The sequence below is a fragment of the Camelus dromedarius genome, chromosome 14 (genome assembly GCF_036321535.1).
Source record: "Camelus dromedarius isolate mCamDro1 chromosome 14, mCamDro1.pat, whole genome shotgun sequence".
NCBI lineage: Eukaryota > Metazoa > Chordata > Mammalia > Artiodactyla > Camelidae > Camelus > Camelus dromedarius.
The window spans coordinates 27,493,703-27,510,575 of NC_087449.1; the positions used below are offsets into that span (position 1 = coordinate 27,493,703).

The 16,873-nt window shown below is 37.4% G+C and overlaps 1 protein-coding gene across 7 annotated transcripts in view; it reads right to left on the reverse strand.

The window, feature by feature from the left end:
• The window catches only part of FGGY (FGGY carbohydrate kinase domain containing), a 389,035-nt gene that overhangs the window by 109,529 nt on the left and 262,633 nt on the right, over positions 1–16,873 (reverse strand). For all 7 annotated transcript variants that reach the window (XM_064493531.1, XM_031465233.2, XM_064493532.1 and 4 more), the window contains one exon: positions 6,815–6,876. In XM_064493531.1, the coding sequence (XP_064349601.1) occupies positions 6,815–6,876 (62 nt within the window). The remainder of the gene's footprint in view (positions 1–6,814; positions 6,877–16,873) is intronic.

Below are 16,873 nucleotides of genomic sequence, written 5' to 3' on the forward strand. Positions count from 1 at the left end.
TCCAGCTTATGTCTATTTAAAAAAAAAACATTTCTCATCCAAGAGCCATCAAGAATTTACTGATTATCCTGGCACACCCTAGGGGATGAAAGATGTTAATATTGTCTCCCTGGTTCTATGACTATCCTAGCTCAGGGGAGCCTAAGTAAATACTTGTTGATAGACTGATAGTCCAGTTGTCGGACTGAGGGACCAAAGCTGAAGAAGCCATAAAGGCCAAGGGAGCAATCTGAAAGCAAAAGACTAGGATGGACAGTGAGAACAATGTTTAGAAGAGGCATCCTTGTAATACTCATTTCCTCATCTAGAATTAAGTGAGATAATATATATAAAACTATCACTAAGCACAGTGCCAAGCACACTGAAAATTCTTAATAAATGTTCTTGGCCTTTCCTTCTCCTTCCCTTGCACTGGGGGGGATTGACATATATTCTAAACTAGGAAGCTTTAAAGGTACCCTGAGATTTGGCATATGGGGGATCAGAACATTTTAAAAAAAGTAATCCTCAGTGGGATAAAGGGAATCACAGAAGCAAAAGAGGTTTGAGGAATAAATCAGATCTAGAAAAATTGATTGTCCTCAAAGGAATGACCAAAAAAATCAGGGAAAGTTGGAGAAAAGAAAGACAGATTGAGAGAGAGGACGTGAATTAGCAGGACTTCCTGCTTGCACCTCTGAGAGACTGGAAACCAATAGAATCACAGTGAGAAATGACCACTGCTTGCAGTGGTCGCTAAAAAAGTAATGCAGAATAGGCTGGGCTTCTCTGTCTACCATCTTCCTCTTCCAGTAGATTATGAGTCTGCTGACTTCAGGGGCTGTATCTTCCCCTCTGCCCCTCCCTCTCCACCAATGGTCTGGTTTATTCTCTACAGCCAAAGTACTCCTTTTAAAAGGTATATCTGATCATGTCTCTCCCCTGCTCAAAAACTAAATTCTTGAATAAAGTCCAGTGGTCTTAACAGCTTCCTACGATGATCCACTTGGTTTGGCCCTTGGCTAAATTTCAGCTCTCATCTGTTTCCCACTCCCTCCAACTTTGGTCCAGCCACACTGGCTTTTACGACGTCCCCTAAGCTTGCCAAGCTGGCTGCTGCCTCTGGGCCTTAGGACTTACTGTTCTTTTGGTCTAATAGGATCTTCCCATAAAATGATGGCTTATTTGCACTTTATTGAGTCCTGCTTGAGTGTCACCTGATCAAGGATGGCTTCCTCACCTGAAATAGCTCTCATCCATCACCCTAACACTGCTTGTTCTATGTCCCCTTACCCATCTCTATGTTTCTTTAGAATGCTTATCAATTACTGGAGTATGTGCTCTCTCTCTCTCAACCTCTCTCTCCACACACACATACACACACACACGCACACACAAATACACACACACACAAATACATGTACATGTGTATAATTTCTATGAAAACAGGGTTTTGTTTTTTTTTTTTTGCTTTCTTCACCATTGTACCTTAAGTGCTCCTAGGACACACATCAGAAAGTCAGAGGACCTGGATTTTAACCTTGGCTCTGCTGCCACCTTGAATCCAGCACTTGTGGATTATGCCAACATCTTTCACCAAACCCTGCCATCACCACCTCACTCTGAAAAATTGGTAAAGGTGTTTTAAGAGAAGGAAGACAGCAATGAGCAGTTTAGAGGAAAAGAGCCGAAGTTATGATCAATGGAGAGCGATCTCTTGCTATGGAGTAAAATCTCTGACTATCTGGCCCCATGTCGAGCCTCTGGTTGTCATTTACGTACATGGGTACATCTAGTTATTGTTACTTGATTCATAAGCTCACGACAACTTTCTCTTCAGGATGAAGCCTATAAGAATTATGGTAAATCAAGAGTATAACATGATAAATCTGTTTATCAATACCTGTTTTACAGTTTCAAATATGATTTGCTGATGCTAAGCTCTGAGATAGGGGTGACCTGCACTGCTGTTTTCAGAGCCCAAAGTCGCACCAAAAGAGACACATACTTTTTGATGCCAAGGAATCTGTTGTCCCTTCCAAACAGACAACTTCACTTAATAACAACTATACCTACTTCTTTCTAAGACCTGAAGCATGGTGAGTACTAGAGTCTTAGGACAGTCTAGCATAGAACTGATAAGATAGAGATACATTTTCCTCTGTAAGGCAATAAACTGAAGGAAAGTGGAAGGGAAGAGATCCAACATCAAGTGCCTACTAAATATATAAGCTGGAGACAAAATTCGAGAGTTGTCAAGATATACAAAGAAATGAAGCCACAAATGTATATGGGATCACACTGGAAAAGCCAGCAAAGCTAGAGACGAGGTCCAAGGACGTAGCTGTGATGAACTTTGATGTCAGTGATCAGGAAAAAGACCATGAGCTTGAAAAGGAGATTAAGAAGGAGTCAAGAGATACAGGAAGAAAACTGGGTGAGGGTGACACTCTGGAAAGCCAAGGGAAGAGAGTGTTAGAAGGAGAAGTTGTGATCATTGGTGCCATACACAGCTGAGAGCTTGAGGAAGGGGACCGGAAGATACTCGGTGGTAACTGAGGACCTTAACAAATAACTGTTTCAGGAGCCGATGGTGACAGAATTCAAACTGGAGTGGGCGCGGGAGGAGAATAAAGTGAGAACACTGACCAAGAGTACTGGCAATGCTTTGGAGAAACTTAGCTCTATAGAGAGGGAGGTGGTTGGAAAGGGGATGAAGTCAGCTGGCACGTGAAGAGAGGTGGAATTTAAATCCCGTCTGATTCTAGGACTGAAGTCTATAAATTGCTGCTTCTGGACCACCCTATGCTGCTGTTTCTCTGAGTTTGCATGCTAATCCATAAATCCTTCCTTTTTTCCTATTCTCAATTAAAAACCACTCACATGAGGCTCAGACATAGAAGGAAGTTCTGGAAACTTTTGAGTATTTCATTGCAAAGTCTAAAATATCCTTTAGGTCTGCGTTGAGCTTTAGAATCTTCAGAGACTAGCATTCCCATGATCTACTTCCATCCTCATTACACCTGGAAAATGAGTTAAGCAGGGCAGTATTATTGTAATTTTATGGGTAAGGAAACTGAGTCACTGAGAAATTTATGGCAGAATTGGAACAAGAACCCAAGAGCTCTACTTCCCAGTCTACTGTTCTCACTACTCCATAAGAAGGTAGGCAGGTTACACATGACTGACATCTGCAGCTTAACCCTAGAGCAATCACCCCCAAAGCCTCCTCCTCTTTTATAATCATTAGTAACAGCAGTAGAAGTAAGTAGTAGGGGTTGCTGTCATTGTCACAGTACAGTTTACAAAGCCTTTCCAAATACACCACCTCAATGAACTGAAAATAAATTTTCAGAGGTAACCCAGGGCTGGTTCCCTCGTATCTACTACCATTGCATATTCTGATAAGGAAACTGAGGATCACACAACGATGCATGCTGGAGATGGGATATGAATCTAGATCTCTGGACTCTTAAATCTGTGCTCTTTTTTGAGTCAGTGGTTTTTAAATGCTGGATCCCTTCAAGACTCTGATAAAAGCTATGGCCCCTCTTCCCAGAAATATATGCATAAGAATATAATTAACAAAACTCTGTACACAATGAAGGGGTTCTCAGATGATGTGAAGTTAGGAATCCCTCCTCTAGGTTATGTGGTCTCTAAGCCAACTAAGTGCTTGTTGGTTGGATATGTGGTGTGATCCCTCTGGACAGCAATGGCATTGTAACTTGAGACTCCTAGAAGGAAAAGCTTATGAAGCATTTCTCAAAATCCTTGTCGGGATCAATCCTCCTTCTCTACACCCTGATGACACACTGTTTATATTCTAGTACAGTATGCATTTCATTTTGCTCTGTGCTCTCATGATGGGTCTCCATGAGAATGTTAGTTCCTAGTGGAATGGTCTAATACAAGTAACTACAACAACTTTCATCATTACCACTACCATTTTTTTTTTAATGGAAGTACTGGAGATTGAACCCAGGACCTCATGCATGCTAAGCATGTGCTCTTCCACTGCCACTACCACTATTATTTACTGAATACCTACTATAGCTGGACAATTGTCACTATGTCCCAGACACTATTCAAATCCATTTAATTTTCTCAACAACCTTATGAGGTGTTTACTATTATTATTTTTCTTTACTGTGAAGTACTAAGGTACAATGAGGTTAAATAAATTGCCCAGGGTAACAAGCTACTAAGGGATGAAGCTGAGACAGGTAATTTGGCTCCAGAATCTATGATACCAGCCTCTACCTATGACTATTTCCTTTTCGCCAAATACTACCTACATGAATGGAGTTTCTCTGATAATATTATAAAATACCTTACTTTTGTTAAAAGCCCAGCATCTGAGCATTATTATCATGAAATTCATTTGTTCATTATTTTTCAAACTTTTTAGTTCAAAGTAATTTTAGATTTACAGAAAAGTAAAAACAGTACACAGACTTCCCTGATACTCATCATCTAAGAAATTAACTTGAATATAATATTATTACTAATCTACATATTTATTTTAATTTTGACAATTTTCCCCACTAATGTTCTTTTTCTGGTCCAGGATCTAACCCACGATCATACATTGTTTCTAGTTGTAGTAGCTCTTTAGTCTCCTCAAATCTGGGACAGTTCTTCAGTAATTCTTTGTTTCATAAGCTTTGAAGCATGTTGGCTAATAATTCTGTAGAATGTCCCCCAATTTGGGTCTGCATGATGTTTTCTCATGTTTACACTGAGGTTATGCATTTTGGTAAGAACATTACAAAAATGATGTTGTGTTCTGCTCAGCACGTCATAAAAGGAGGTACATCGTGTTGATGTACTTTATTGCCAGTACTGTTAATTTTGATCACTTGGGCAAGGTATTGTCTGCCAGATTTCTCCACTATGAAGTTAACTATTTTTCCTTCTATACTAGTAAGTATCTTGTAGTGAGATGCCATGGGATGATGCAAATACCCTGCTTTACATCATACTCTCACTCACTCATTTTAGCAACCATTGGTGATTCTTATGTGCAATAATTATTACTGTGGTGTTTGCCCAATAATGGTTTTTTTTATTTCCATTTTTCTTCTACATTTATAAATTTAAAGTGAATTGTTCTTACAGTGGACAGAAAAGATCTGTGCTTTCTTCCCCATTTATTTATTTCTTCAATTTTTCACTTTTATCAGTATGGTGCCATGGAGTTATTCTATACTCTCATTATTTATTCTGTTGATCAAAATTGAGACATTGTTAAAGCTAGCTCCTATACTTCAACAATTCATTTTTAAGTACTTCCTTACATTCTGGTCTGGCACCACAAAATATTCATGTATTTTCCTTGCCCTAGTCTTGGAGTTGACCATTTTCCCAAGAAGTTCTGATTACTTTGATTGAAGAGCAAGGAGAATGGTATTTAGAAACCAAGACCTGGGTGCTAGGTGTCCACATTGCTACTAGGGTGTCATTACTTCTAAGCCATCTCAGCAGAAAGAGCCTGAATATATATATATATATATATATATATATATATATATACACACACACACACACACATATATACATATATATACACACACACATATATATATACACATAGATAGATAAATATATAAATAAAACAATCACACTCATGCATAGATGCATATATATATATATATATATATATATTTCTACTTATATCCAGCAATATAGACATATATGCTAAAAACCATAAGTTGATACTGATACCTCTGATTTCCATTCATTACCATAGGGCTCATTCTAACCTTCTCCTTTTCCTACTTATGGGAAACCTGCGTCTCATTATCCACAATACATTTATTCATTTGCTCAGCTATAGTATACACATAAAGGATTTTCAGAATAGCTAACCAATAGTATCAAAAATAAATTTAGTAATTAAGAGTATAGTACTTATGTAGTTATTTTTAACTTTAGCCATATAGTAGAATCTCAAAATTGTCTTTACTTTACTAACGTTACTCAGGTTAGTTCTTTTCTTTCGCAAATCCCCTTCAGTGTGATTATGTTACTTATTATTAATACAACAGGTTCAATTTTTACTGTTTGTATTTCACGCCCACAACACACATCTATCTATATACCTACCTATCTACCTACTTATCTTCCATTTATTTTTAGAGAGATATGAAGCATCACCATGATTCTAAGAGTCAGAGTTACACAAAAAGGTGTACTCAGAGAAGTCTTGCTCTCTCCTACTACTCTGTTCTCATTTCCCCATTATTTCCATTCATTTCCTCACCCTATAGGTAATCAATCTCATTATTTTCTGATTTAACTTTCCTGTACTTCTTTTGCATAAATGAGCAGATACACATATATTTTCTTATATCACTTTCTTTTTATATGAATGGGATTATACTGTAAGTATTCCTTTATACTATACTCTCTTCACTTAACAATATATCCTGGAAATCACTCCTATCAGTTATTATCCTCTTTCACAGATGGAAAGACAGGCTTAAAGAGGTTGAATAACTTGCCCAAGGTCACACAGTTAATAAGGAGAAAAACTGGATTTGAATTCAAGAAGTTTTGACTCCAAAATCCATGCTCCTCCTACATCAGTTTTTCAACCATGGTCGCTGACATATTCCTGGGGAATCTCTAGGTTCTTTGTGAGTTCTCTTAGGTTGTTTTGAAAATTAACGCAGGTATGTGCTGGATCGTCCAGATGACTGTCTCATAACCAAGTATTGCCAGGCATTTTCTTTGCTCACAGATCTGAAAATTAAGCTGTTAAGCTGCCTAAAGTGAGTGCCCTCAGTGAAGCTAGAAATGGAAAGTTGTAGGAAACAAAGAGAGCTGTTACCTGGCTGTGGCCTTGGCTTGTAGTTCTGGGAAGGCAGCATGGCCCTGCACCATGTGGTCAATCTGAAAAATAAGAGAAATGGGTCAATTTTATAGCTTCTCTAGTCTTTGTTTAAGCCTGAAGAAGTAAATTAAAACGTCTTGTTTCTTTCTACTTTTTGTATACAGAGGATCCAAGAATGTTAAAATGCTAACTCAGCAAGAGTGTCCCAGCTCTTTCAGAAGTCTAGCTTTGTTTAATCAACTGTTGGTCTCTTGAATTTATAAAACAAAGAAGCTTAAAGAGAAGAGCAGCAGGAAATGAACTCCCAAGGCTGAACTGGTAGCAGCAGGTAGTATCGGGCCCAAGAATGAAGTTTGAGGGAGGAGTAAGAAGAAGTGGTAACTCAGGGTGAATGGTGGGGGACCTGAGTGTTATAAGTACTAACCTCTGGATTACATCATTTCCCCCTTCTGTTACCCCAGGCTGTTACCCTAGGGCAGTGTCAGACCTTGAATTACTCACTGTGTTTTACTAATGGAGAAGTTGAGTGAAAGAGACTAGGAGGAAGGAGTCCTAGTTTTTAAAAAACAGGCAAAAAATGAGTTGCCCCAGAGCTGTCAGTAGAATCTCCCCCTGACTGAGAAGTTATTGCATGAGAAACTGGGACAGAGCTCTCCAAGGACAGAAATGTCTGAGCTCTGCGGACAACCATCTTTTCATTTGAAATTCCATGTCCAGGATTTATTCCTTAATCCACTTGATGGCTCTAAACAAAAGAATATGTGATCTGCATCAGGAAGAGTTATGTTTCCCCTTGCTGTTACTCTGCTTGCTAAAACACACCCAACACCAGGCTTGAGTTCCTGAACCTAATCTGTGTATTTTCTCAATGTTTACATGAGTCTCCAAAACAACCATTCTGACCTATTTATTTTCATTCAAACTACAAACAGAGCAGTTATTGTGGCATGGAGATAGTTTCTCTGAGCATGTTTCCTGAGACTCAGGACTGTGTAAAGACGAAGAGACTTTGTTCTGGAGCCACAAAAGCTGGGCCTGGGTTCTAGCTCTGATACTAACTAGCTGTGTGACTCTTGAAGGTCACTTAACTGCTCTCAGCCTCAATAACCTCCTCTCCCCCAACCCCATCCCAATCTCCTTTGAAAACAGGATTTCTGGGACATAGAGTATGTCTACCATAATATCACCTAAAATTTAGTGTCACCTAAAATTTATTGACTCATTTACCGTATACCAATACTAAGCTAAGCATTTTACATACCTTATCTTACTTATTCCTTACAACAATCCTGTGAAGAAGATACTATTGTCCACCATGGAGATGAGTAAACTAGGACTAAAAGAGACCAAGTAACTTGCCTAAGGTCATAGGGAAGTGAATGGCAGATCTAGATCTCAAATTGAGGTCTCTCTGTATCTAAAGTCCTTGTTCTTAACTACTATATCATACTGTCTACTGAACTTCCAGGTATAATTATTAATAAGTTGTTGAATTCCATTTGTGTAGTGCTGCAGAAATGTTTCAAAATGATACCAAATAAACTGGTCATTTTAATGAAAAGAAAATCCTGCAGGTTTTGCATATTTACTTCATAAAGGTCCAGTTTTGGGTTACTGTGATGAGGCATAGTCTGGACCTTAAAGAGTCTGCAATCCAGTAGGAGCATCACAATGAGCCCACTGGCATCAATAATGGATAATTAAAGCCATTACTTGATTTGATGCTAATTTCTATAGGAAGTGCTTTAGGATTTCAGAGAAAGGAGATTTAAATGAGCTTCCCAGAGGAAGCACAGAACCTAGAATGTGCTGTTCATGCCTGAATGCAGTTACTTGGTATTTATCAAAAGCTGAATGCACCAGGTAATATGACTAGGCTCTGGGATGGAGTGGAAATTTAAGAAATACATATAATATGTAGTAGAATAAAGTAAGAGGTCAATAATTTGGCAATTATTATATAGTTGGGAAGGCTGAGAAGCCAAGAACAGTCAGTTTGGAGGAGTAAAGGGCTGGAGGCAAGGGATACGATACCAGAAAGGAGGCTGTGATGAGTAGCGATATGAAGATGGAAAGACGGATCTAGGTATAGACAGTAAAGAGACTGGTCCTGTCCTCAGATTGGCACATTATAGGTGCTCAGTAAGTTATTTGTTGAATAAATGTGGAATATACGAATCATAATGGAGGAATACTGTGTACTTCTTTGCAGCACTTACCACACTCTATATTTGTGACTATTTGTGTGGGTCACATGTTGGTTAGAGGGAAACTGTATGTTAAATTAGAGAATAAATGAAGTGGTGAAAATATGGATGAGGGAAGAGGGTGCAGACAGACAGTGGTTCTTGAAAGTCAGGGAAGCGACTTTGGGCCATAGGAAATTATTTTGATTTGGGGAGCAAAACAATGAAAAATTAAGGAACCTGGTATTGTATGGGCAACAGGGAGATGACTAGGCACAGAAAGTAAGAAACACAGACAAAGCTCAGAGGCTGACAGTGAGGAACAAATATCCCGTCCTTGTTCTATTGTAGCATTTGTCAAGTTCTTCTATAATAATTAGTTTATATCTGTCTCCTACCTTCCACTCTGAGTGCTTTTAAATCAACAGCCTCACTATTTCCCATTCCTCAGTGCCTACAACAATGTGTGGCATCTTGAATGAATGAATGAGACACATGTTGAAGACAATGAGACAAAAAGTGACTGAGTAGTTACAGAATACAAGAAAATCAGAGTCAAAGATGACTTTGAACTTTTGGGTCTAAAAAAAGGAAACATACTCATACTAATCATGTTTTTTTATTTTCTGTATTTATGATGCTTTGGTATCTGGGGACCTGTTGACTCTGGAGAGACTGCCCCTCTTAGGGTTAGCCAATTCCTAGAGATAGTAAAGCCCTCAACTGGTCTGTGAACATGCCTTTCATATGCAAACTGGACCTTAAAGAGTCTGCAGATTACCTCCTTACCACTCTCTTTATGGGTCACTATTACCTGGCTCTAATCACCCCAGAGCCAAGTACCAGACAAAGAAGGACAACCCTGGGGCTTCCTTTGTGGCCTTACATGGCATGACTAGACCCCTTTTCTTAAGAACTGTGAATAATAAATTATCCTTTCAATGGCAATCATCTCCTGGTCTGCTGGCCTCATCATACCTGAACAAGAATGAAACCTACATTTTAAAACAGTAGCTGACAAATAAAAAGACAACCTACAGACTGGGAGAAAATATTTGCAAATGGTACAACTGACAAGGGCTTAACTTCCAGAATACACAAACAGTTCATATAACTTAATAACAGAAAAAACCCAGTCAAAAAAATGGGCAGAAGACATAACACACATTTCTCCAATGAAGACATACAAATGGCCAATAGGCACATGAAAAGATGCTCAATATCGCTAAATATCAGAGAAATGTAAATCAAAACTACAATGAGGTATCACCTTACACTGGTCAGAATGACCAACATTCAAAAGTCCACAAATGATAAATGCTGGAGAGGGTGTAGAGAAAAGGGAACCCTCCTATACTGTTGGTGAGTTGTAATTTGGTGTAGCCACTATGGAAAATAGTATGGAAATTCTTTAAAAAACTGAAAATAGACATAGGATCCAGTAATCCCACTGCTGGGCATATATCCAGAGAAAACTCTAATTTGAAAAGATACATGTACCCCAGTGCTCATAGTAGGCCTCTTTACAATAATCAAGACACAGAAGCAACCTAAACGTCCATCGACAGATGACTGAATAAAGAAGTTATAGTATATATACACAATGGAATACTACTCAGCTGTGAAAAAATGAAATAATGCCATTTGCAGCAACACAGATGTACTCAGAGATTATCATACTAAGTGAAGTCAGGCAGAGAAAGACAAATATCACAGGATATCACTTATATTTGGAATCTAAAAAATTATACAAATGAACTTATTTACAAAACAGAAATAGACTCACAGACATAGAAAACAAACTTACGGTTACCAAAGGGGAAAGGTAGGGGAGGGATAAATTAGAAGTTTGGGATCAGCATATATAAACTACTATACATAAAATAGATAAACAACAAGGTCCTACTGTATAGCACAGGGAACTATATTCAGTATCTTATAATGACCTATGATGGAAAAGAACATAAAAAAGAAATAGATGTATAACTGAATCATTATGCTGTATACCAGAAACTAAAACAACATTGTAAATCAACTACACTTCAATAAAAGAAAAGAAAACAAGAAAAAAAAATAAAATAGTAGCTGAAACTTGGGCCTTGGGAAAAGTCTTGAGTTCAAACTCACGGTCGATACTTATATTCTCTGCTACTTAAGAAAAGTGACCCGACCTCTCAGAACCTCTTCTCCTACAACTATAAAATGGGGCTAATAAAATTTGCTTTGCAGGGAAGGTTGTAGTGAAGTACCTGATATAAAGGTGGCTTTTAGTTCATAACACCTATTATGAGAGAAGAGAAGGGGGCACCACTGAAAGAGTAGAAATGACTGGAAGAATTGGCTCTGAGAAGGTCAGCTGTACTTTTTGTTTTTCCACAGCATCTGATGGTAAAGGCCCATCCTGATTAACAAAGAAGGAACCAGTTTGTCGAATAACTGAGCACTCATTTCAAAAGCCTGGAGTGCCTGTTCCAAAGGTTGATCTTTCTACTTATGTTCTATTCTCCGATGCATTTAGCACAGTATAGATCACAGTGTTCCATTAGTGGTTATTTGTTTCCCAGTGAAATAACCAGCTTTACCACAATAACTGTATTTGCTAAGCAGTTGCCTCAGAAATATGTAGACAGAGCTATCCTAATGCTATGATTATTTTGTTTCCTCCACCTTCTCAGATTTCAGCTCTGATTGCTGGCAGCTATAACAGTAGGCAGAAAAGGCTATAAACTATTTGGATAGGTAGGAAGCGTAAGCTGGGTGGGGTCAGGTCTTCAGGATGGCGTCCAGATCAGGATCAAGAGGAAAAGGCCATCTTATAATGCACAACTAGAATGGGTCCTTTTGGCGTTTCCTTATAAAGGTGACATCTGCATTTAGAATATGGGAAAAATAGAAATGTAATACAGAGATGCTATGTGGGGAGTATGAGGTGGCATCTGGCCCACAGATGTATTTTATTTGGGGTATACAATATTTTTAAAAATAAGCCAATCTTTTAAAATAGGGAGATTTCACTTCAAGTCCAGATTTTGGTTTCTCTTGATGAATTACTGAAGGTAAAACATTGGATCACCCATATACCCCTATGGCCAGAGTCAGCTGGAGCTGAGTGGTGATTGTTTCCTTCAGACAAGCCTGCATCCTCCAGTTTGTGAGAGGGCCACTACTCCCGATCAGTCCCCAACAACAGACACCAGATTTCATCAATTTATCATCAAGATGGCACTCATGTTTCACTTGTTGTAGAGATCTATTTCTCTATGCCCATCGCTCTGTCAAAGGAGGGAGCATGGAATTCAGCCCGAGGACTGCAAGTGAAAGAAATACTCTGCAAAAGTAAAAACAAAAACAAAAGCAAACAAAAAACCCCCACCTCTTTGCCTTGTCTGTTTATTCATTTACGCAGTCAGACTCCTTTAGGCATTTGAGTTTTTGACCCTTGATATGTCAGAGACAACACAGACAAGGACTCCTGAGACCTGAGCTCAGTTCTCGCTCAGGGCATGACCTTGGAAAAGACTATTTCTAATTCCCTCTCTAAAGCATTAAATCAATTAATATGACAAATAGCCAAGAGTTTGTAAAATTACACAGAGAACTGCACTGCCTGAGATGTCAAAACTGTTGGCAAAGGGTTTACAGGCAAGAGAAACACATGACAAAGGCAAATTTAAAATGTAAGAATTTTAGGTTCTATGATCATTTTGCTTATTGCATGATAGGTTTTTCTCAGTTAGAGTCAGTTGTATGTATTAGTCCTGAGGCTGTCATTTTCCTTGCTTCACAGATCAAGCAATCATTCGGCTCAGAGAAATGTTCATCACTTGTGACAACTTCCTTTTATCCATTTGCATTTACCTGTAGTGTCACTTTCTTCATCTAAGCTATTTTAACTCTTTACTTATCTAATCTTATCTCAAAGCTAAAACATTCTGCCTGATTCTTCATAGCTTTGAAATTTTCATAAAAATCTAGTGAAAGAAGAAAGCCTAATCTCAACTATTTCTTTTATACTGCTGGGAAGGATTGTGGGTTTCAATACTGAACAGTTCCTAGGAGCAACAAATATTCCTGAAAGAAAATATAAACTATGTTGGGTTTTTTTTCCGACAACTTTAGTATTAGCTTTACATAGAACAATTTCTCTTACAAGAGGATCAGTTCTGATTTAACACAGGACTAGTTTAGTCAGTTTCATTCACCATCAAAATTGGTAGCTTTGTTCATTTTTACACTTTGTTAATTAGTTCACTTATTTATGAAACTAATGTGATATATGGCTACTTTGTGCTAGGCATCATTCTGATAATTCAGAAAACAAAGATTAAAAAGTCATTGCTTTCACAAACCTCTGCTTATGAAGGGAAAATGGATATCCCCATATACAAACATAGTGTAGACGGATAAGGTTCTTTATAGATTTAACAAATATTAATTGAACACCTACTCTATTCTAGTCATAGCCAATAACCACAGGAGATTCTGTAGCAATTAAGACAGGTGAACTTGCTGTCCATATAGAGATTATATTCTATTGAAATACAGTCAATAAATAAGTATAATAATTAGAGACAGTGATTAGTTCTTTAAAGGAAATAACTAAGTTACTGTAATAAAAACACTGATTTTAGATAAAGTGTTCAGGAAAGACCTAAGGGTGAAATTTCATCTAAGATATGAAAAAAAAAAAAAGAACCAACTATTTTTAAGTAAAAAGAATAACAAGTGCAAAGATTCTGTAGTGGGAAAGAGCGTCATATATTGGTGAATGAAAAGTATTGCCAGCCACATCAGTAAGGATGCCGTGGCCATCAAGTCATCAGCCACTATTGCCACCCTCGACAGTGAGAGGAGGGAACTCAAGATGGAGACAAGCAGGCAGCCCAGCCTCTGCAGCCACCCCCCACAGTGCCTCCTGAGGGAACTCAGGATGGAAAAGAACAGGATACTTGCCCTAGATGGCTAGGTGTATATTAAAGGAATGATTTCAGTGAGCCCAGATTTTTGCATCTTCTTATATATAGAAAAGTGCTAAATCCCTTAACTTGTGATATCTAGTTTTCTTTAATTAACACTAATCTTATGATGTTTCAACTACCTGGTATTTGTTGCAAAAACTTATATATCCTGGCTCCTCCCTTGCCTCTTTGGAGCAGCCCCTTAGAGTGATCTGAGAGGCTGCCTCCTAGGCTTGAAGTCCTCAGAAAGTCCCCTGAATAAAACATAACTCTCAACTTTTAGGTTGTACATTTTTTTTTAAGTTGACATGTCCTAGGAATTGACAAGAGTCAAGTGAGACCAGACTATAGAGTATGAGTAGGAAAGTTGTATAAAATTGGGATAGAGAGGTAGGAAGTGGGGCAGATCAAGCAGGCCATGGCAAAGGCTTTAGATTTTAAGTACAATGGGAAGACATAGAAGAGTTCTTTAATTGAAGTATAGTTGTTTTACAATATTGTGTTAGCTTCAGGTGTACAGCATAGTGATTCAGTTTTTTTTTCTGATTATATTCCATTATAGGTTATTACAAGATATGGAACATACTGCCAACAGCAAATCCTTGTTGCTTATCTATTTTATGTATAGTAATGCATAACTCTTAATCTCATAATCCTAATGTGTCCCTCCCCTGTTCTTCTCCCTTCTGGGGAGTTTGTTTTCTATGTCTGTGAGTCTGTTTCTATTTTGTATATAGATTTATTTGTACTTTTTTAGATTCCACATGTAAGTGATATTATATACAGTATATGTCTTTGATTTACTTCGTTAAGTAAAATATTCTCTAGGTCCATCCATGTTTTTGCAAATGACAATATTTCATTATTTTTATTTCTGAGTAATGTTCCATTGTATATATGTGTTACATCTTCTTAAGCCAATCATCTGTTTCTGGGCACTTGGCACTTGGTCTGTTTCTATGTCTTAGCTATTGTAAATAGTGCTGGTATGAATACTGGGGTGCATGAATCTTTCAATTAGAGTTTTCATTTTTTTTCTGGATATATACCCAGGTGTGGGTTTGTTGGATCATATGATAGCTCTATTTTTAGTTTTTTAAATAATTTCTATACTGTTTTCCCTAGTGGCCACACCAATTTACCTTCCCATCAATTGTGTACAAGGATTCCCTTTTCTCCACACTCTCTCCAGCATTTATTATTTGTAGACTTTGTGATGATAGCCATTCTGATCACAATGAAGTTAGAATACTCCCTCACACCATACACAAATAAACTCAAAATTGTTTAAAGGTTTAAATGTAAGACATGACACCATAAAAATCCTAGAAGAGAACATAGGCAAAATATTTTTTGACATAAATTGTAGCAATGTTTTCTTAGATGTCTCCCAAAGCAAAAGAAACAAAAGCAAAAATAAACAAATGGTACCTAATCAAATTTATAAGCTTTGTATAGCAAAGGAAACCATCAACAAAAATGAAAAGACAACATACAGAATGGGAGAAAATATTTGCAAATGATGCAGCCAACAAGGGGTTAGTATCCAAAATATACGAACAGCTCATACAACTCAATATCAAAAAAACAAACAACCCAATTAAAAAATGGACAGAAGACCTAAATAGGCATTTTTCTGATGAAAACATACAGATGGCCAACAGAGGGGTTTTAATCAGAGAAGAGTCATAATCCTATTTGCTTTAAAAGAAATTATTCAGGAGTTTCACTTCTTAAAATAACTGAATATCTCTTATAATACAAATTTCCCCCCCATAACAATTATAAATGCTGACCAAAATACATAAAATAATTCTCCGAAGATACTGGAAAGTGATCAAAGCCAGGTAGAAACTGAAGAGAAATAGATACATGGAAGATGAAAACAGCATTATGTGTGTTTCTTGATTTTACAGATTTTTGTCTGAGGGCAGGCCTCAATCAGCACCATGCAGGACAGCTAATACTCAGACAGAAATATGTAGTCTTCCTAGTTAAGTAATGAGAGGTCAGAGTTCAAGGCAACCATAGCAACTAGAAAGTAAGGGGTAGGGAGATCTCAGAAAGGAGAGAAGTATAGAAAGAGAGCTCGACACTATGCATGTAAATGTTGCCTTAATCTCTGTATGATCTCTGAATTATGTTATAAGTAGCCCAGCTAAGACTTAAAGAACTCAGCAAAGATTTCAGTAGTTGCTCATCACAGGAGAGACAAAACTTGGGAGTTTGAGTTCAGCCAAATAAACTACTGCTTAAAAAAAATACTCTGCAGAGAAATAAGAATAATCAAGTGTCTCTATAATATAACAATTACAATGTTCAGGATAAGACCCCCAAATTATTAGACATATAAAGGAACAGGAAAATGTAATCCATTCTTAAGAGGATGGTCATTTAATGGACAATGACCCTGAGATAAAACAGATGTTAAAATTAGAAGACAAGAATTTTAAAGCTGGTAGTTTAACAATGCTTAAGGATGTAAAGGATAACATTCTCATAACTAACAAATAGGAAATGAGAAAGAAATAGAAAATATTAAAAAGTAGAAATTCTACTATTGATAAACTTATTATCTAAAACAAATATTTAGTGGATGGTCCCAACAGCTGATTGGAGATGGCAGTCAGAAGAGTCAATGAATTTGAAAAAAAGATCAATAGACAGTATCTAATTGAGAGAGAGAGAGAGAGAGAGAGAGAAATATTGAGGAAAAGAAAAAACCCCAAAACAGAATCCCTCAGGGGCTATATGACAATAGCCAAAGGTCTTAAATATGTGTAATTGGAGTCACAGTATGAGGAATAAAAGAAAATGGGGCAGAAAAGATATTTAAATACATAAATGCAAAAGATTTTCCAAACTTTGTGAAAGACAACAATTTACAAATTCAAGAAGTTTAGCATTAGTTT